This window comes from Arvicola amphibius, chromosome 1, assembly GCF_903992535.2.
Source record: "Arvicola amphibius chromosome 1, mArvAmp1.2, whole genome shotgun sequence".
Classification (NCBI taxonomy): domain Eukaryota; kingdom Metazoa; phylum Chordata; class Mammalia; order Rodentia; family Cricetidae; genus Arvicola; species Arvicola amphibius.
Window position 1 is genome coordinate 140,449,793 of NC_052047.1, and position 22,095 is coordinate 140,471,887.

Consider the following 22,095-nt stretch of genomic DNA (forward strand, 5'->3'; position numbering starts at 1 on the left):
GATCTGAGGGATACTGGCTACAGGAAGGCTCTCTTTGATAAGAAAAGATAGTTCTCATGGACATTCTGACAACTTGTACTCCCAGCATATGGAAAACGTCCACAGATGTTAAAGGAATGTTTGTTGTGCAGCTCATGGACATCACCGGAACCCTTAAAATGATGAACAAGCCAGAGCAAAAACTCTTACCAAGTCCCCACAAAGGAGAAATTATTTCAATGAAGTTCTCTTGGAAGGCAGTTGCTCTCACAGCTCTCTGGCCAGGGCTTTAAATAGAACTAAGAAAAATCCATAGGAGGCCTGGTGGAATGATTCAGCCATGAAAGCCTGGAGACCTGAGTTCAGTACCCAGAACCCATGAGTCTTAGGTTTCCATGGCTGTACACCGTGACCAAAAGCATCTTAGAGAGGAAATGGCTTATTTCATTTTACAGCTTATGGTCCATAATGAAGGGAAATCAAGGAAAAACCTGGAGGCAGAATTGTAGCAGAGGCCATAGAGGAATACTGTTTACAGGCTGGTTCCTCATGGCTTGCTTGGTCTGCTTTCTTCTACACTCTAGGAACACCTGCCCAGGGGTGGAGCCAACCACAGTAAGCCAACCTCCCCCATCAACTGTCAATCAAGAAAACGTCCTACAGAGTTGCCCACAGGTCAGTCTGATGAGGGCAGTTTCTCAGCTGAGGTTTACCATTCCCAGGTGACCCAAAACTGTGTCAAGCAGACATACAACTCTCCAGTACCCACGGAAAGGCACCCTAACTCCATAAGGTTCTCTTCTAAACTCCATGGGTGTGAACCTACCACCACACACAACAATAAAAACCAAATAACTTTTTATTGTGTGGGATATAAAATTACAATTTAAAAATCAGTATAACCAGGTGATAACAAAAATAGCACCTTTTATGTTTTCCCTCGCAGAGACAATTAAAAATAAAATAAATCTCTTTTAAAATGTTCTTGGAAGTAATGAGATGATATGCAGAACTAATGTGCAAATATGTGTCTTAACAACTTTGGGAAATACATAAACAAAAAACCGCAAACAAACCAGAATTGCACTCCCCCGCAAATAGAGAAAGACACCCATGTCAACGAGGCTATAAAATGTGTGGAAAAATACCTTAGAATCTGAAAGCTGCTTCTTGGAGGAACCAGTAAAATAGGCAAACTGTTAATCATGTTGATTAAGCAATTTCTAAAATAGCAAGGGGTAAACAAGCAATACTGCATATGCAAAATGTGACAACCACCAATACAACACGTTAGAAAAGGTAATTGATACAGAATACCCTTGTCTCTGCTACGGTTTCTATCACTGCGACAAAATACCATAACCATAAAGCAAGTTGGGGAGGAAAAAGGGTTTATTTTAGCTTATGCTTCTACATTGCTGTTCACCACCGAAGGAAGTCAGGACAGGAAAGCAAACAGGACAAGATCCTTACTAGGATGCTTGCTAGCACACTTTCAATGGCTTGCTCAGTCTGCTTTCTTAAGAAAACCCAGGACCACCTGCCTAGAGATGGCACCACCCACCACGGGCTGTGCCCTCCCCCATCAATCACTAATTAAGAAAATACCTTACAGCTGGATCTCATGGAGGCCGTTCCTCAACTGAGGCTCCTTCCTCTCCAATGACTTTAGCGTGTGTAAACTTGCCACATAAAACCAGCCAGTATAAACCTTATGCCAGAGATGACTTTCAAAGTCTGATGCAAGGATGGATTCCTAAATGCATGTGTATTCATTGGTCAGCCTTACCAGAGTGGGCCATAAGACTGAATAGTCAAATGAGAAAGAAGGCTTTAAAATCAACAGCTAAAAATCTTACCACAAAGGAAGGACTAAGTTCTCTTTTAACAGGCCAGTCCTACATTTTGACAAATATCTTGTTCTAATATTGTAATACAAAGCTTTCGAAGGAATTAAAGTGGAGTAGCCATTTCTCAGTGAGCTTTCACACTAACTATAATAGGAGATCAAAAGACACAGGGCAGCTTCACACACGAGATAGATCAAACACCCTAGACAAAGAAGCAGCAGTAACTCCAGCACAGCCAAGAGCGTTTGCCAGGAGGAGCTCGGGTTCCTCTGAGGAATGCATGTCATTTCACGGTTCAGCACATAATGCATGTAAAATAACCAGTTGTTTGGCTTAGCGTCTCTGGCCAAACACAAACTGGGGAGGAGGAGTTTATTTGGCTTACAGATCACAGTCTATCATTGACTGAAGCCGATGCAGGAGCTCAAACAAGAACCTGGAGGCAGTAACCAGAGCAGAGACCTTGGAGGAACCCTACCCTACTTACTGACTTGCTCCCTTTGGCTTGCTTAGCTAGCTTTTTTTTTTTAACATAGAAGGGGATGGGTACTTGTAGTGAGGAGCTGCGGGCAGGTACTCTTACATCAACCATCAAACAAGAACACTCCCTATAGACATATTCACAGGCCCATCTGATGGAGGCAATTTCTCAATTGAAAGTCCCTCTTCTCAGCTATGTTTCAACTTGACACAGCTAACAAACACACCAATTTTTTAAAAAAGTTTTAAAAAATTCTGATTATCCTATATTTATCCAAAAGAGAAAATTGTACAAAAATGTCAACATTACCTCATGAGGAAAATATAACCACCAGCAAACTAGTCTGGGAGGGACTTTCCAAGTGAAGGAGGGGTGGCTAGCATCATTTACATTTTATTATCTACGCTCTCTATTCTCGATTATGGGAACCATTAAAACCACCCCTTTAAAAATATTGCACAGTCTGTCTATTATGGCGCGCGCGCGCGCACATGCACGCGCACCTATATGTGGTCATGAATATGAGTATAGGTCATGAAACTAGAAAGGGGACCCTGAAAGGAGAGAAAAATGAGCTTTGAAAGAAGCAGGGCGGGAGGTAATAATGTGGTAGGAAAGTGGGAGGTGGGTGGTAGGGGATGGAAAGGCTCACTAGGCACAGGAGCAGGAGAGGAAGAGCAACCAAAAGGAAGCATCTATGCAAATGCCAGAATCAACCCTGTTACTTTGTATGCTAATTTAAAAAATAAAACAATAATTTCTAAAATAGCCACACCTTTGTCATTACCATTACAACATTGCATTCAAAGTCCTAGACGGTAAAAGAAAAAGGTAAACTTTAAAAATGTCAATCCCAGCATGAATGGAGGAGGGGTCATGAAGCCCCACCCCTGGCAAGGAGCTATTGGCAGCTGATAGCTCCTGGGGGGAGCGAGAGACAGTTTACTTCAGCAACATGGCCTCTCTTAAGTTATCCATGCTCCAGTGGGTGGGCTCACACCCGTGTGCCCGTGGGTAATACTAGCCAGCCTCAGCGGGTAAAAAAAAAGAGGCCATGGTGTTGACAGAGGGATGTGGGGGGGGGGGGGATTCAGGGAGAGCTTGAAGGAGGGAAGGGGGAAGGTGGATATGATCAAAATACACTGCTTGCATGTGGGAAATTCTCAAAGAGTACATTAAATACATATTAAGATGTAAATAGAGGAGACCAGAGAATGGGAAGAGAGGAGGAAACAAGTCTCTCCCCTCCCCCAACCATGGAAGCATCGCAATGGCTCCTGCAAGTTGTCCCCTATTGTCCCTTAAAAGCCTGGGAGGTTACTATAAAGAACCGACAGCCTCTAAAGTGTTCCTGTGCAGTGCGCTTCAGAAACAGTTTTCCTCTGCTATTATTTATGAATACTTCCTGGCATGTGGATGGTATTTTTCTTTTCTTCTACATGTTAATAATTTCCAACTTTTTGTATGGTAAAAAAGACAGATTCTTCTTATACTGAAACAGAGTAAGCCGAAATAAAAAGTAATGTCTTGGAACAGGTAGTCACCATTCAGACCCATAGCACCTGCGCATCTCAGATGCTGCTTAAAATGGGCTTTTTTATTCCGTCTTACACCTGTAAGAATGGCCAAGATCAAAAACACTGATGACAACTCATGCTGGAGAGGTTGTGCAGAAAAGGCAACCCTTCTGCATTGCTGGTGGGAATGCAAGCTGGTACAGCCCCTTTGATGTCAATGTGGCGATTTCTCAGAAAATTAGGAAACAAGCTTCCTCAAGACCCAGCAATACCACTTTTGGGTATATATCCAAAGGATGCTCAATCGTGCCACAAGGACATGTGCTCAACTATGTTCATAGCAGCATTGTTTGTCATAGCCAGAACCTGGAAACAACCTAAGTGCCCCTCAATCGAAGGGGGATAAGGAAAATGTGGTACATTTACACCTTGGAGTACCACACAGCAGAAAAAAAATAACGACAGCTTGAAATATGCAGGCAAATGGATGGAGCTAGAAAACATTATTTTGAGTGAGGTAACCCAGATCCAGAAAGACAATTATCATATGTACTCATTCATAAATGGTTTTTAAACATAAAGAAAACCAGTCTACAAACCACAATCCCAGAGAACCTAGACCACAATGAGGACCCTAAGAGAGACATACATGGATCTACTCTACAAAAAAAAACACACAAGATCTCCTGAGTAAACTGGGAGTATGGGGACCTGGGGAGAGGGTTAAAGGGGACGGCAGAGGCAGGGAGGGGAGCAGAAAAAATGTAGAGCTCAATAAAAATTAATAAAATAAAAAAATAAAAAATGGACTCTTTATTCCCATAAGATAATAGATGGGAGGGGTGGCATCAGGGTTGTTTGTTCCCAGAATGCAGGGCATGACAAAGCCTTTGAGAAGCTAACGTGAACCCTCCTGCAGGTCTGTCTCGATGTACTCACTGAGGGCTCTCTAAGACCAATACAAACAAATGTGCTCCTACGTCTGCCGCGGCCACGTGATATAAAGCTGTTGATAGAAAGGAAAGCTATCGTTCATCAATCAATTTTTCTGAACTGTCTTTTAAATTAATTTGGAGAGTTTTAAAGTTGACCTTGATGAGATTTCTGAGCTCCTCTCCCCTGTTGTTTCATTTCTTGGCTAGAACTTCCTGGAGAAAGTTGAGGTGGCCCTGTTAATGACTCTCATGGTGGGGGAGTCTTACCCTCTGCTGAAGGTGGAAGGTCTTAGCTCAGTGTTCTGCATCTGGCTCCACACCGTGTTTCAGAGTTCAGACTGTTACAGATGGCTGCTGCCTTTGCACATATCCCACAATGCATCTCCATGCAGCTTATTGACATGAATCCGATGTTCCTTATTGAACCAGTGGCCTTGATGCCGTGGTCAAGGCCTGCCTTGCTGTTACACAGCTTCTGTAATTGCGAACCATGCTGCTCTTGATCTCAGCAGATGTTAGCATTACTGAGAGTGATACCTCTAGTGTTTCAGATTTTTACAGCTACTCAGATAATTGAGATTCATCTATGTGATTAAAGTTTCTGTTTTTTTTTTTTTATTTTGCAAGAATGCTAGCATTGGCAAGCACTCTCATAATAGACATTATGGTTTCACCACTTCCTGTGTTCCAAAGCACACATCACAGGAGGTAGCATCTAGATCAGGTGTAGAAGTGACTCACAGCCAAGGGAAAGAGCCAACATGAGGTTACCTAGAACCTGGCCCAAACGGAAAAGTCTAGAAACCTAAGGGATATAAGCAGCTACCCCATACTGATTCAAGTTAAACAGCTCCTAAGACCCAGTAAAGAGTTCATTGAATGATAGAAAGTAAATGTTTCTCTTTATCTTGTAATAATGTTTTATGTCCACAAAGGTGAGGCAAACATTTATCAGCCTAACTCATCCATGATTGTTTAAGCTATGAGTGTATGCCTTTATTTTTGTCATTGGCTTTTCCATAATAATCCATTCTTCTTCAAAGTCCCTGTGCCCCTATCTGAAGCCACCTGACATGGTACCTGTACACCATTTCACCTTTGGATCCACCTCCAAGCACTACATGCTTGTAACTTACTCCATGTGCATCTCAGGTTTGGCTATTTTACAAAAGGTTGATCTCTGTAATCTTGAATTCTTTCTCTTTTTATTTTCCTGCAGTCTTCAAGGCTGCAGGACATTTCTTTCCTGTTTATCAATAACATTCAGGCTTTATATTTATCTGAGATGTGTTCTGTTTTCGTTTCCAGCTGTTCGTGGTAACACAGGCACTCGGTGGAATCTGTACATTGAGCTTGTGGCCTGCACTCCTGCACTCCTGTGAAATGCCGTACCAACAGCTTCTGGCTGATCTTCCGAGGCAGTCTACGCTGGCTGTGCTTCCATCTGCAACTAGAGATGGCTTTGACTGTACTCTGTATTCCTCTTCCTCAGTTCCTTCCCTCCGGTGTTCTTTCTGTTTGCTTGCACCACCTGCAGCTGCTAGAACTACTTTTGCACAGGTGTGTGTGTGATGTGAGCACAAGTCCCTGCCTAGCTCTGCACCTTGGAGGAACCCACCATTATCGCTGTTTAAATGAAGCGTTACCTATGGGTCTCTAAAGCGTGTCTTTCGTCCACTCAAGGGGGTAATCTAAACTCTCATTGGCTTGTACATGCTATATTTTTGTTGTTGTTGTTGTTAATCTGACTATATGCTGAGCTGGGAAAGTGATTTCTATTGTAGTTGTTTTACATTCAGAAATCATCTTACTTTGTAGCCCCAAACTTGACGGCTTCTTCTCAATGCTCATGTCCCTTTCAACGCTCGCTCTCTAGGATTCCAGGCACACACCACCATGCCACCTACGCATTTTTCTAAACCTACTGAAATGATCTGTTTTTTCTTCTTTTGTTTCTGGTAAAGAACATCAGTTGGTTTCCTGATATTAAATTATCGTTTCCTTCCCAGAAAGCAAAACTTGGTCACAAGGTGTCGCCTACTGTATACACCGCTGAACCCACTACATTCCTTTGGACGTTTTTTGATTTGCGCTGGTGAAGCAGTTCAGTGTGCAGGCTTCCTGTGATAGCCACGTGACTTTCAGAACCGAGGAGGGCTGATCTCAGGGAAAGGAGTTGTAGGAACATTATCCCCTCTCCCATTGTCTCAACAAGCTGTGTAAATGTATCTACCACTCCTCCCAGAAACAGCGGATGGAAATTGCCAGAGAAATTGTTTGATCTTGGAGAATTTCCCCAGAAAAATCTTCCCCAACACTGGAAGACTTTGAAACAGACTTGCTGCTTACATGTGCTCAGATCCCTTCACATTCTGTTGCTTCCTTAACTCAGCTTGCTCTGCACAAAGAGTCCGTCTGTTTTGTTAAAGCTCTGAGTACACTCCATGAGGCAGTGACTCAGATTTTTCTCGCTGCATTTCATATAAGGTCTGGATAAGAACTGTTTTTGTTCCTGATATTGCTCATCAGTCATTGGCTTTTTCTTTTCTTTTCTTTTTTTAAACTCCATCCAGGAGATGATCAACTATACTGGTCTTTCTAAAAATTCAATTTGCTTCCATCAGTTTTCTTTATATTTCTTTTTTGATTCTTTGACATCTCTTCTTATCTTTCGTGTTCACTGTCAACTTCACACAATCTAAAAACACCTAGGCAGGAAGTCTCGATGACAAACTGTCTCGATCAGGTTCTGTGGGCAGTGCCTGTGGGGAGTGGTCATGGTTACGACAATTGAGAGACGAAGACCAGCCAGTGTAGGGGGCATCATTCTCTGGGCTCATGGTCCTGAACTGGATTAAGTCTGAGAGAGTGAGGCAAGCTCTAGATGCGGGCATTAATCCATTGCTCTTTGCTGGTCACTATGGACATGACGTGACTAGTCCCTCACGCTTCCGTCACGGTGACTTGCCTGCTAGGTGTGACTGTAACCTGCAGGTGTGAGATCTTTCTTTCTCCCCTAAGCTGGGATATTCTATCATAGCAACAGGAAACAAAACAGAGTCATCTCCTACCCCCCAATTCTCTTGGCTCGCTCTGGTTAGGAAGCTCTCTGTTTCTAGTTGCTTAGGGGTAAGCATTGATTTAAATTTTCCTTTCCAATGCGAACATTTTCATGTTACACATTTCTGGCAGTGTCCTGCTTTGGCTATGCTCCCACAAGATTTCTTATAATGATTTTCGTTTTCATTTAAATCTAAATATTTTCTGACTCCCTCTATCTCTCTGACCCAATGTTTTACTTTGAGTACATTATTCTATTTTCAGGTATTTAGACATTCTCCAGATCGTTTTTTTTTTTTTCTATTCCATCACTGGTTTCTAAATTAATGCTATTTTGGCCAGAAGGTGATTTGTGTAGGCTTTAATCTAACTCAGTATCTTTGGGGTTATTTTGCAGCCTAGAATGTGGCTATGATGAATACCCTGCGCATGCACGCATGTACCTAAAAACACTGTCAGGTCGCGAGGTGGTCTGTAGCTGACCCTGAGCCAGAATGGAGGGCAGACTCCTGTCAGGTCGTGTGGTGGTCTGTAGCTGACCGTCTGGCCAGGGTAGAGAGTGGGATCCCGTCGGTTTTTCAAAGCTGAAAATACTCCCACCTTCTTGCTGTTACACAAGGAGCTGCTGAAGCCCCAGCTACTCCCGCCACTTGCCTGTGCCTTTCTTCTCTCGTCCGTGATCCTGCTGTGTGGAAGCTCCTGGTTGGAATTCCTTTGCTCTTTTGACACACTTTCTGCACATTTTTATGAATGTAATTTCCTTTGCATCTCCAGATTCTCACTTGCCTATTGGCTGGCCACCTCCAGGCGCTCTGGACTCGTTCTGAAACGGGCATCTTCTCACCTTAACTTTCACCCAGTTCATGGCATCATAGTAAAAGCAGGTTTCTGAGCAGAAATCACTTATTTGTGCTAAAAATCTGGAAACCTCTGCCTCCAACAGGGAGTGAAACCTCACATTTCAACCTTCCTTTGTAGTTTGTTTTACACACTCATTTAACTGTGTTCTGATCCTTCCTTCTCTTTTTATACCTAACTTTGTGTTAAATAATTATGTAGGGATTTTGTTTTGTGTTTGTATTTTGGGGGAGGGGGCCATTAAACCAACAATATATCTACAGTAGGCTCTCTTGGTGCTTTTCTATTTGTCCATATGTATTTTGTCTTTTTTCATTTTTATTGACAATAGCTTTATTTCTCATATAACATATCCCAATTACTCCTTCACCTCCTCCCAGCTCCTCCCCACCCCCTCCCATGCAGATCAACCCTTATTTCTGCCTCTAATTAGAAAACAAGCAGGCTTCTAAGGGATAATAATATAATATACTACTATGATAAGGTATAACAAAACCTAACACATTGGAATAGGACAATACAAGCAAACAGAAGGAAAAGAGTTCATGAAAAAGCATAGGAAACAGATATAGATGCAAGACCCTACTCATTCACACACTAAGGAACCCCACAAAATCATGAAACTAGAATTCATATGAGTAAAAAAGAGAAAATAAGAAAGAAAGAAAGAAAGAAAGGAAGAAAGAAAGAAAAAAAGAAAGAAAGAACCCTCGACATGCCATTATGAGATAAGGAACCTCCAAAGATGTGGTTGAGTTTGTTTTCTGTTGGCATCTACTGCTGGGCAGTCAACCAACATTTAAGAGTTGTTTGTTAGCCAGGTTAGTGGCACACGGCGGATCTCTGTGAGTTTGAGGCCAGTCAGAGTAAATTCCAGGACAGCCAGGGCTAAACAGAGAAACCCCATCTTAAAAAAAGAAAGAGAAAAAAGAGTAAGTTTTTTTTCCCCAGTGAGACTCCCTTGAAGGAAACTGAAAACTAAGATTTTATTTCAATGGTCATCAATTGATGATAGCTTCTGGGTTAGTGATTGGGCAGGTGTCTGCTTCTCCTTTGTGCTCTAGGACCCCTCCTGGTGCAGACCCAAGTTGGCTCTGTGCTTGACGCCTCAGTCTCTGTGAGTTCATATTTGTCTTGTTGATTTAGAAGGCCTTGTTTCCTTGGATGTTTTACATTTCCTCTGGCTCTTTATTTGTTTGTTGAGAAAAGTTCTCAGTAGGCAATCCTTGCTAGCCTGGAATTTGCTATATGGACCAGGCTGGCCTTGAACTCACAGAGATCCACCTGCCTCTGTCTCCCTAGTGCTAGGATTAAAGGTGTGTGCTACCACATGGCTTTTGCTTTTTTTTTTACATTTTGTTTTTAAGACAGGGTCTCACTATCTATCTCTGGTTTGCTGGATTGAACATTTATTATGATATTATGATTCTATTACACTGTTGGCAATTATTTTGCTATCTTGTCTGTTCACAATTTCAGCTGCCTGCTCTACACCCCACCCCGTGTGTGTTTGTGTGTGTAATAAAATATACACCTTTATATAAATAAATAGATCATACGTGAAGATACAGGTCTATCTTTAAGTCTACGGAATTTACTGTCACGTGTTACCATGCATCATATAGTAGATGGTGGGAAGGTGTTCTGATTTCACCCTGCCAGTTCCTCCTCCAAATCAGTACTAGCATGCATCTCATGCTTTAGAAATGCTAGAATACTGTGCAAACATGCTCTGTCACTACTCCCTGCTTGCTCCACCGCCAGTTACTCTCCCAGCAGGAGAGCAGGAGAGAGAGGGGGGGGGGGGAGGGAGGAACAATACAACCTTTACCATCTCTATCACTTTTCTTTCTTGTCCAGAGGAGGAAGATTCCTCTCTGGTGGTCCATGATTTCTTCCTGATAAGCTTCCTTGTAATTTCTTGAATTGATGATCTCCAGACAGTGAATTCCCTTCTGTTCTATCCGTTCTAGTTTGTTTGGAACGCCAATCCACCTCACGTTCTGCTAGTTTTTGATTGGTTTAAGTTACTAAGCATATCACTTTGTCACAACAATAAAACTCATGCGATTTTTCATCTTTGTTCCTGTCTGTGTAATGTGTCTTCTCCCTACCTTCAAGACTTGCTTCTCGTCTTCGCTGCCCGCATTTGGCTCTGACTTGTCGAGTGCTCAGTTCCTGCTTGTTTGTAGCTTTGCTCTTTTCCAGTTGAGTTGGCGGAACTTCTTGAGTCTGAGGTTTGGCAACACTGTTTATTTTTGTATCACCTTTGATCATTATCTCTCCAAATGCTCTTCGTGCCGTGTGTTCTTCGAGGACTTCAATCACACATATGTTAACCATCTGACGTTATCTCGCAGCTCTGCGGATGCAGGCTCCATTTTCCCACTTGCCTTCTCTCTGGAACTCAATTTCAGAAGTTTCTGTCTTGTTCTATCTTTAAACTCTTCCGTTGGCTTCATCACATCTCCTCGTGAGCCCATCCAAAGTCCCTTTCCATCTTGGGTGTTATATTCTTCTTAATATGTCCATGACTTTAATTCCGTATTGCTGATGAAATCCCGCACCTGTTCCCTCTTGCGGGGCATTATTATGTTAATCAGAATTGAGCTGAGAGTTCCAGTGTGCAGGTCTCTGGTTCTGCTGACTGTCTTGTCTCTTGATGGATGAATTTCTCGCTTGGTTTGCACTTCTTGTAACAAATGCTAGCCCTCATAAGTAGGGCAGCAGAAAATGCCATTCACTGGGCTTCTTTCCCAGGAGCATCGCTGCCCTTATTGTGTCGGGCTGTCAGCATAGGGACCAGGGACAATATTCGGAGTTGACTTGGACTTGGCTCCTATCAACATGTTTGCCTGTAGAGGCACCAAATTCCCTTCACTGTGACTTCTCCACAGAGCTTTGACTTCTGGGGTCTCTGAGCACCTCTTTCAGTATATGTGCCCCCACTCTGTCCATCCCAGATTCCTCTACCATAGAAAGCGCGCACCATGCACCTTTCCTGTATCACCTAGTGGGCAAGGGCGTGGTCCAGCTTCAGTCTTCGGGAACCTTGTAGTGAGTTGTGAGCTTGGGGCTTTCTGGCAGCACAGTCAGAGCTTCTGCATTTCACTTAGAGGGGGGAATACAGCTTAGAGCTTTTCACCCACTCCAGGGACCGAACCACCGACATTCATATGTAGCCGCTGTAGTTAACCACCAAGGCTGGTGCTCGCGAATCTTCTGAAGCCTGACTTCCTCATTCCGAGTTCTTGTTATAGACTTATTTCTTAGTAGAGGACTTTAAAAAGAAAATAATAAAACTAGGCAATACAAACTTTTCCAAATATCTCACGTTTCACAGAAGGGCTCTAAGGTAACTGTGGTCTCATAATTTGAAACCGCGAAAACATAAGCTCAAGTCCGATTTCTTTTTTTTTTTTTTTTTTTTTTTTTTTTGGTTTTTCGAGACAGGGTTTCTCTGCAGCTTTTTTTTTTTTTTTAGAGCCTGTCCTGGAACTAGCTCTTGTAGACCAGGCTGGCCTCAAACTCACAGAGATCCTCCTGCCTCTGCCTCCCGAGTGCTGGGATTAAAGGCGTGCGCCACCACCGCCCGGCTTCAAGTCCGATTTCTTAATAACCTCGTTTGGAGAAAACAGGATCCATACGACAGACTCCAAGTCGCCCTACACTAGAAAGTAAGCAAAAATGCAAACGCCACTAGACAAGAAACGGCAAAACAGAATAGCAAGAAAATACAAAGCAGAGTGCCAAAGATCGTATGGAAAATATACAGCCCAAAATACAGTAGGCTTCATTTCGAAAGATAGACATTGCGCTCTTACACAACCTGAGTGTTGAAAAAAAAAGAGAGAAATGATAAGAAAAACTAAATGAAAGTGGCTGTGAGCAGAGTGGTGGCGGCAGAAGTGGCAGAAGTGGCTTTCATATGGATCCACTCCACGCTTCTCTAGGAAGGTCCCTCCTTACCTGTGTTCCAACACGACCTTCCGGTGAGACGCAACGTTTTCTCACCTCTTCCTCTCTTAACTTTTCCCAACATGGAGTCCAGACCTAACAGGGTGGGGAGCCACGGCCACGGCTCCGCTCTTTCATATGGTGTCCTCACTGTGGTTTGCATGTGAAATGACCCCAAGAGCCTCAGGTGTTCACCTCCATGATGGAATATACTCCTTCCCCCCAGAACTGTGAGCCCCGATACACACCCTTTCTCCCGCCAAGTTGCATCTTCTCAGGCATTAGGCCACAGTAATGAGAAAGGGAATGAACAAACCAGGCCTCAGAGGTCAGCGATGCCCTTCCTCGTCACTTTGAACACTGTACTTCTCATTTATTTACGGGAGGTCAGAGCCTTTTGCCGTTGTCCATGCCCATTGCCTTCTCTGAATATGGGCTGCTTTACAGAGTCACACAGTTGCATATTGGAGAATGCTCGCAGACTGTCTTCAAAAGCATATCCTTGTTGATTTTAACCACTATGTTTCAGAATGGTCCCTTTGCTCCTTTCTCATTTCTTTCAATGGTCTCTCCACAGAGGCTACTGGCTGCCTATTGCACCCCTTTCTGATCTTCTGTGGTTACTTATGTATTTATGCCTGTTAAAATATATTAAAATTTGCTTTACCCAAAAAGGTGACCAGGTCCTGCATAAAGCCTCTCTTCTGCATGTCTGGGATCAAAGGAATCTGAGCAGAATGCTCTTCGCTGCAAACTTGGGTTTTTATTTTCTTCCCCATCTGTTTGTCTCATCATTGAAGTCGGGGTGGCACAACCGGTTTGGCTAGTATACATTTGTGTTTCCCAGCACAAGTTTAGTGGACTCCGGCTTCCGATCTCAGGCTAATGGCCAATGCCATATAGATAACACACAAACCTCCAGTTTCCCTCAAGGCACTGTTTAGTTTGTGTGTCTCTACCAGGCGGCAAGTGAATTAACGATCTCTTCCCACCGCTAGATGCTCTTAGTCTCAGCTATTTTATTTCTGAATAGTGCCCTGAACTGCTGCCACATCCCAGGGACTAACATATTCCGTGGAGAAAGAGGACTGAGGGAGAGACGAAACAGGCACATCCAGTTCCTGACCGGAAGGACTGGGTTGACCACTGACACATTCTCTACTGCCTGCTTCCTACCCTGAATCAGCTGCTGACGCTAGGAACGAAGGAGTCTTGGATTGCTTCTCAGTTCGGCCACCCATTAATACCACCATTAGGGACAATTTCCTTATTAGCCACTTAGCTATTATCATAGCCCTTGCTTTCCACAGCTGTGACTCTATGTCTTTGCATCCTGGACCCACTGGCCAGTGGATGCACCTCGGCTTCCCAGGATGATTCCGTGCTTTCCTAGAGGCACTGTGAAGCCATCAGAGTGGGAGACAGTGTAAAATTTGACACCATTATGAAGCGTGAGCTCTCAGGGATGTCTCTGGCTAAAGATAGCCTAAGTCTAGTTAGTACCTACTGCCCCATCTAGGCTCCCCACTGACTCCTACAGTGGCCTAGTCTCACTTAATTAATTGTCTGTAATTTCTTGCATGTTGTATCTACTCCTTGGTATAACATCCTATTCCTCTTCCTGCCCTGAGAGAGCACTCTAGGCCTTCCCTTGAGGTCCCCCACCATTTGTAACTATGTCACATGACTGTGAACTACTGTTTCCCATCTCTCCTCTAGACTGCATAGCCCAGCTGTCATGGTAACTGTGCCTGCAGCCTTCCTTGCGGATGGTTTGCCTGGTGAGTGAAGGAAGGGAGACCAGCCTCATTCATGACTTCCCACATTTGAGACGGCCAAGGCTGCTTCTAGCTCTGAATAGAATAGCAATCGTGTATAAGTCCAGTTTACCTAAAATATGAAACCCTTTGTAGTACATCAGCCTTCAGATGGCTTTCCAAGCTCAGGCAAGTTGAGTTCACTTGATCTGAACCCCTGAACTTGCAGTTAACTCTTAGACAACTTAAGTGAGGAAGATAGGACATTAATATAAGATTTAGAGTTTCTCACTCAGCACTCCATCCATAGTGACCTCCACCAACGCAGCCAATAGCACAGTTACTCAAACTGCTTGTTACGCATGCATTGCTTGAGTTCGTGGTATATAACCTTCCACTGTCCCTCAAATGTCAATGCATGACTGAACAGCACTTAGAGAAGACCACTATCCAGCCAGGAAAGGGAAGTCTGAGCTCACTGTTTAAAATGAGAGCTCAAGACTCACTTTTCCTGTTCTCTGGAAATTCTAATTATGTTTCTTTGATTAATTTTAAAAAATCAATAAAATATATCTGATTCTGAGGTCACTGAATTTGGAACAGAGAAAATGTATAGCAAAGTTGATCAATATATGTCAATCATGTAGTATATTTATAAAGATATATTTTATATCATGGTCTCGTATAAGAGTGTCCATGGTTGTAATTACATATATTTGTATAATATAAATTACAATGAAAATTAAGTACAACTTTCAAAATTATCCACCCATAAGATATAAAATATAATTGTTTTAATAGCAACATATCTGGTAATGCACAGATAAGTCTTTTAATAAATGCATAATTTCTAGCTTTTTACGGTAAAATTAAAGTGACGTATTTTCAATTTTAACTGACTTGGGGGTTAACTCTGCCTTTCACCTTTTCTTGCTCCCCTCCCAAGTGCTTTGTGAGTCAATTAGTAACACACAAACACATAAAAACATAAAAACACAAACACATAACACATAAACAACCCTTTGCACGTATGTCCATCAGACATTCAATTCATTCTTTTCAAAGGTGAATGATTTCTGAGAATTCTGAAACTCATCAAAAAGTCAAATTTTAGGGATGCAATTTAGGAACTCCCATCTCAAGCAGATGTAGCTGTTTATTAGTCACCTTGGGAGACAGGTCAACATTTCTTCCCAAGACAAACCACACTTCAAGTGTTGTCTTTATTGGTGACATGCAAGGTCAAAAAGAAAGAAAGAAAGAAAGAAAGAAAGAAAGAAAGAAAGGAAGGAAGGAAGGAAGGAAGGAAGGAAGGAAGGAAGGAAGGAAGGAAGAAAGAAAGGAAAAGAAAGAAAGAAAGAAAAAAGAAAGAAAAAGAAAGGCCAGGGAGGATAAAATGCACAGATGTGGCTGATGGTAGGCAAGGTTGGGATGAAAGATTTCTAGGACATTATGTTTGAAATAAGTATCATTTCACCCTTTGAGGATTACTAGTCCCAAACCAGAAGGTAAATTCATGAATGCTGTGTGACCAGAGGGTGAGATATGGGCTGCCTCATAGTGAGAAGTTATCGGTTTCCCAGTGAGCATAGGATGTCCAGAGGACACGCTTCCTGGAAGGACGGAGGCATTCTGAGACATGTCCGTATGTCCTTCTGCCACGAATGCAAAGGAAGAATTCCACTGGATGGATCTGTTAAACCTGTAGTTACAAAACTAAACCTGCAGGTAATCTGGGCATCTTCATCTATGCGTCGAGAAATATCATTCTCCCAAGAGTCACTGAAAGTCATAGAGCCCTCATATATGATATGTGTCATTAAATTACCTTCCATGACTATTAATGCAAATAGGAACATGAACATCGCAGCACGTAATGTTATAAACATGAGTACCCCTGATGTTTGGTCAGATCTCAATCAATCAACAATGCGCAATGACAAGGAATGAAGGCGCTTTTCAGGCAAGAATCACAAAAGCCTGCAGGACGCATTGTCTTGTTCTCCCTGAGTTATTGCTAAACAAGAGTCCTTGCAAATTGGAATAAATATGCAGCCAAACAGAGAATAAAGTAAATGCATCCCCTACCCCGGTGTTGGTATCCACAGGAGCAGCTCCTTATTACTAAATTTTAGAGACACATATTGAGATAAGCTTGGTAGGTAGGAAATTACAGGAAGATAATGTAATTCTGCAGTCATAAAATATTCCATAATGGAAGGGGCTGCAAGACAATTTTGGCACCGGCAACATTTGCTTTTGTAATATGATCATATGTTAAGGTGATTTTAAAAAATCAATTTAAAAATTCATAAGATGATTTTATTCTCCTATTACAATACAGGTTTATTACGCAATATTTCATCCAGGGATTGTTTGGGGGGGGGGGTGGCTATTTTACAGGACAAATGTTCTCTTGGGTCACTTGATTCCAAAGATAGAACAAAGCCTATCATTCAAATAAAGTGTTTTATAATCCATCTCTACCACTGCCCCCATTGATAATTCCCAGTTCACAAAATCCACAAAAACTATGCATGCACCTGTGCCCGGCAAACACGCAAGCATCCTTGCATGCAGCACCCTAAACAAGCAACACTGTTAGCTAGTGACAGCTGTTCATCTGTTGTCCTCACTAACCAGTAGCCGAAAACATGGCTATAAAAACAGAGCCTGGCCAATATTTTCCTGTCCAAATCCCTCCGCTATCTCCTCATCTTCAAAATTGACCCTACAGCTGAAGGAATGACAACAGATACACTCAAATTTTTAGAAAGACTCACACTGTGCAATACATCCTGAAAGAGCTTGCTAAGAGAATTGTGTCATGAAAATGACACTGTTTTCAAGCTGACGTATGACTCACACAGACAGGCACATTGTCACTGTTAGTTGGGGACTGACCTGATATTGGTTGAGCTGCTAATACCACAGTGGGGAGTGGCCTGGAGGCAGGAGCTGGCCTAGACAGAGATGGAGTTACTTGGTTTGCCAGAAAATGAGGTTTTTCATGGCTGTGGAAGAGTCCTGATTCCTCGGGATATATCCACGTTGAGTCCAGAGCAAAGGAATTATTTAAAAAGATCTGTCCAAAATAAAGGCAAACAAAACATTCACAAACAAAACACTTGGTGGAATATACAGGTGTATACTATTGTTCACTGGTCCACTGGTGGGTGTTATACTACTGGACAAACCATAAAAGTGTGAATTTAAAACTTAAAGAAAGGGATTGCTATAAGAAACCAGAGAAAGACCTTTAGCTGAGATTCAGCTAATCTTCAACTACCAGCCTAGCTAGTTCGGTGCAACAGCCAGGTGACAAACTGAAGAATCACCTGATGAGATCATTTTGGATGGTAGAACAAGTTAATATGTTATTCCATCTTTCATATTCAAGTAAGTAAATGATATTCAGAACACTTGAATTCATAAGCCATCAGAAAGGAGAAAACACAAAGTAGAACTCATGAGAATAAATTCCTTTTCAAAATGTGAAACTTGCATTTTGTAATATTTAAGCGTGGATTTTGGCCAATGGCTGTAGATTTTAAAGTTGAAAAAATTCTGATTCAGAAATTGTTGCTTTTTCAACAGAACCCAAGTGTTTGAGTCATGACAAAATTATCCCTATCTGCTGCTGTCTCTGAACAGGTCAGTCTGGTTCCAGGATGAGCCCTCTCTATACTCAAATAGCCAATCTATTACAATTAGAAAATGCGTAATGTTTTCCGTTAACATGGTGATACCCAGCGACTTATCAATTAAAAGATCCACTTATCCAATTAAATCGCTTGCACTTTTACCTTGTAATTAGGCATCCTCTTGTCTATCCAGCTTTTCCCAACAGGAGGTGGCAGAGCAGAAGGGCAGACATGTGGGAAAAGGGGCACCAACTCCACAGCAGAGGAGGGGGATAGTCCTATGGATGGAGAATGACCACCAAACAGCCACTGGGACCCAAAATTGAGAGAGAGAGAGAGAGAGAGAGAGAGAGAGAGAGAGAGAGAGAGAGAGAGAGAGAGAGAGAGACATTAGCCTGCTTTGTACCAAAAGATGCTGGATGTTATGATAAAGGAATTTAAGCATAGAAATTTGATGATAAAATTATATAATTTCCAATCAAGAAAGACCATGAACATCTGTAAATTACAGAGAGACTTGTGAAAGTTTCACATCTGGATCATCATAAAATTATCAATTTGATATCTGTCAATATTGGGGAGGAACTTCTACAGCCCAGTGGTTACACAGAAACCTGGCAAAACTAAGTAGGTCATGAAGCAAAGCATAAAGTCAGGAATCTTGGAAAGGAATTGGGGTGGGGTGATGGGGTGGAAGGGAAATAAAAGAGAGTGTGTGTGTGGGGGGGAAAGAAACCAGAAACCCTTCTATTCATGCAGGCGACTAACATAATAAAAAAAAATAGAAAAAGAAATGAGTTTCTGGCCTAGGCAGACGGGAAGGGCAAAGGCTGGCTTTGGGACCATTTCTTTTGAATTCCCATTCTCTCTTCATGGAGAGCACAGAGCTGATCTCTGGCATCCCCATCAGCGTGGCAATTGGCATCCATCTCATTTACTATTTGAAACTGTCTTAAGGAGCTAAGATTGTAACTTTCTCAAGGTTCAAGGTTCATTAATACAAACAGATAGGAGAGCCAAGGAAATGTAAGGACTCCTTGCCTGAAGATCTCAGACAGACAGCACAGGAAGGGACAGACGCTGAGTACAGGTCACCCAGTAACCCCCTCTCCCGCTTCTTCACCCCAGTAAGGTGGGGGTGGGGAAACACTCAGAGGCTGCTGCTTCAAAGGCACAAGGGTTTTCTTGTTCTGTTGTGTGTAAAATGGCTTTCTGATTCTAGCTATCCTGACTTAGATAGTGAATAGCAGAAAACATGCCAATGACAAATGCTAAGATTTTCCAGATTTTTTTTTCTTAATTTATTGGGGAGGGGGGGACACAAGAGCTGGGAGGGGGCAGTTTTCAACCTTATGTACCTCTAGTGGTAACACTCTGAAATGACAGCCCTCCTAAACATGACAAAAGCTACCAGAGCTTATCCAATAAAGCCTAATACGATGTGCATCACACATCAAGATAGGATGCCCAGTATGGCACGTATCATTATTGTTAAGTCCAAGGAACAGCTTAGGGGAAGTTTCATGACGTCTTCTAGAAAAATTCACAAGGTGGTACCGGGTTAAAATTAATTAAAAGGAGTATTGTGACCGGACGCTTATTTGAATATGCTAATGAGGTCAGTTTCGGAATGCAATATATGCTATTCCTGTATTCAAACTCATTTGCACAGATAGTGAACAATAAATTTGGCCAAAGCCAGGAAAGGTCGCACCACCGCGCCATCAATCGAAGGTATAGTCACTTTTTTTTTTTTTTTTTTTGCTGTTCCAGGCTCTGCATGCCAAACTCTTTTAAGGTGGAATCTGGCTTAAGGGGATTCAAATGGCAGGAGAGGAAATCCCCACCCCCAAAACATTTTCAAGGCAGGATTTCCAGGCTGCCTTCCGTGGCTGGAATTCTTTTAAGCCCTGCCTTGAATCTATGTGAAGGAGTAGGGGGACCAGATCAGAATCAGAAATAGCTATTGATCCGCAGCTTGCTTTCTAGTCTGGCGGAGACTGTAAAAGTATTAACTTCGAGGCGATGGCAGCCACGATAGTTGGTTGCCGCGCTGTGATACGCGGCGGCGACTTCAGCACCGCGCTTTGGACAGCGCCCGGCGCCGGGGGAAAGTTGGGTCCAGGCTCTCTGGCTCCTGCTAGGGATGCAGGGTCTAAGCCGCTCTGATGAAAAGCCAGGGGGGATAAATATCAAAATAATAATAATAATATAATAATAAAATAAAAACACTGCCAAGACAAAACCGGACGTCGAAGCATGAACTTTCTTGCCAATGTATGACTGCGAGGCTGCGTCCTGATGGTGTGGAGAACCCAAAACCACCTGGGAAGGGAGGAGCGCCAAACCAGCCCGGGGGAAGGAAGGGACCCATAATCCTGAGCCTGAGTGGGGATCGGAGCCGGGACGTTACCTGTCCGGGGAGCAGGGGATAATGGTGCACGGCGTGTTCTGGCGCAGAGGGCAGCGGCAGCAGAGGCAGCAGGGGCTCGCCCGGGGCTGGCCAGCCCGGCAACCGCGCAAGCAGCGGGGCGGCGGCGGGCTGCGCCGAAGCCAGTAGCACCGGCGGGGGCGCGACCCCGGCGCCGAGCCGGAGCAGCCCGGTGGAGCCAGGGACCATCCAAACCCAGGGCGGTGGCGGCGGGTCTGCATTCATCGGCCACGGGAAAGGCTGCCGCCGCCGGGACTGCTGAGGCTGCTGCAGCTGCCGCCGCCGCCGCTGGAGCCTGGCGCCCGCCAGCATCCTACACCCCCGCGCGGGCGGCGGCGGGGGCGGCGGGCGCCCGAGGTGCGGGCCGGCGGCGGCGCGGGCTTCGGAGAGAACTCACTTGGTTGCGCGGCGCGGCCGCTCGCTCCGCCCCTGCCCCGCACGGGAGCCCCTCCTCCTGCCTGCGCCCTCTCTGCCTACGCCGCCCCCGGGCCCAGCGGGGGCCCCAGTCCCCGCCCCCAGCCTAGGACCCCCGAGGCGGTGACACCGCGAGGCACGGAGGGGCGCGCCCAACCCAATTCCTCTACTGCAGTCCCCAGCCCACTCGGTTGTCGCTGCTTGTAGCCTATAGTTCTAGCCGAAGGTGCGCACAGCGGGGCTAAGGGCTCCAGGCTCAGCGCTGCGGTCCTAATGGCAAGATGAAGCCGAGGTGGAGACGCCAGAGCCGGGCAGGTCCGCCACCCGCGGAGCTAGGGGAGCCGGTGCGGTCTACTTGGTTTAAAGTGAGTCTAAGGCGCAGGGCCCAGAGAGAATACCAGACTCAGACGCTGACGCCAGGTGGGCCCGGGACCCTTCTAGACACGGGTCGATTTCTCTCTTGGTTAAATATGGAAAATATTTTTCTAGGTCCCTTAAAGGGTCACAGTGCCCTGAAATCCGAATTTTGGGTACTGAGACTAACGTCCCGCCTGATATCTGCTGGCTTCAGCGCCCTCCTCTGCCTCTGCTTTAACCCTGGGACACCCAACCTCTCCCCTCACTCTGGTGCAATGCTCAAGACAAGTGGTCATGGGGTCCTTGCACAAGATGTCTCCACATCTAGAGGACTCGACCTCGGTAAAGTCTCTTTAATCCCTCCCGGCACAGGACTGAGCTCCTTCATGCATCGCCGCAAGCTGTTTGGCCGCTGCATGCAGAAATCTTGCTCCCTCTCAGCCCAAGCCTGCTGAAGGAGCCTGGCTCCGCGCTGGTCACATGCAGTATCCGCCAGGCGGCGCTGGTCCTAGCCCCTGTGCTGACCCAGCTTGAGCAGAGAACTGGTTGCCAACCAGGTGTCCTGCTTGAGATTCTCTGACATTAGTTGGTAGCGAATTCCAGCCCCAGTCCAGCTCTGGGCTGTGCAGACAGCGAGGCACAGATTTCCACATGCTAATGAACCCTAAACCCTTGGCATCCATCTGTAAGATCCAGCCCTGCTTAGAAGCACTTGACCAAACTTTCAAGTACCAAGAAGGATCTGTGCAGTAAAGAGCTTGCCTAGGAAGCGGGCCTGACCTGGGTGGGAGTGCAGCACACCCAGCTACACCCAAAGGCACTCACTCCTAGGTCAGGCACTACTCAACATTCCTC

The 22,095-nt window shown here is 44.3% G+C and overlaps 1 protein-coding gene across 1 annotated transcript in view; it reads right to left on the reverse strand.

The window, feature by feature from the left end:
• Positions 1-20,781, reverse strand: part of Tcerg1l (transcription elongation regulator 1 like) — a 200,177-nt gene extending 179,396 nt beyond the window's left edge. Inside the window, exons 1-3 of the mRNA XM_038317579.1 lie at positions 20,452-20,781; positions 18,201-18,347; positions 17,299-17,479 (exon numbers count right to left, since the gene is read on the reverse strand). Of these exons, the coding sequence (XP_038173507.1) occupies positions 17,299-17,479; positions 18,201-18,347; positions 20,452-20,781 (658 nt within the window). The remainder of the gene's footprint in view (positions 1-17,298; positions 17,480-18,200; positions 18,348-20,451) is intronic.
• Positions 20,782-22,095: the final 1,314 nt, after the last annotated feature.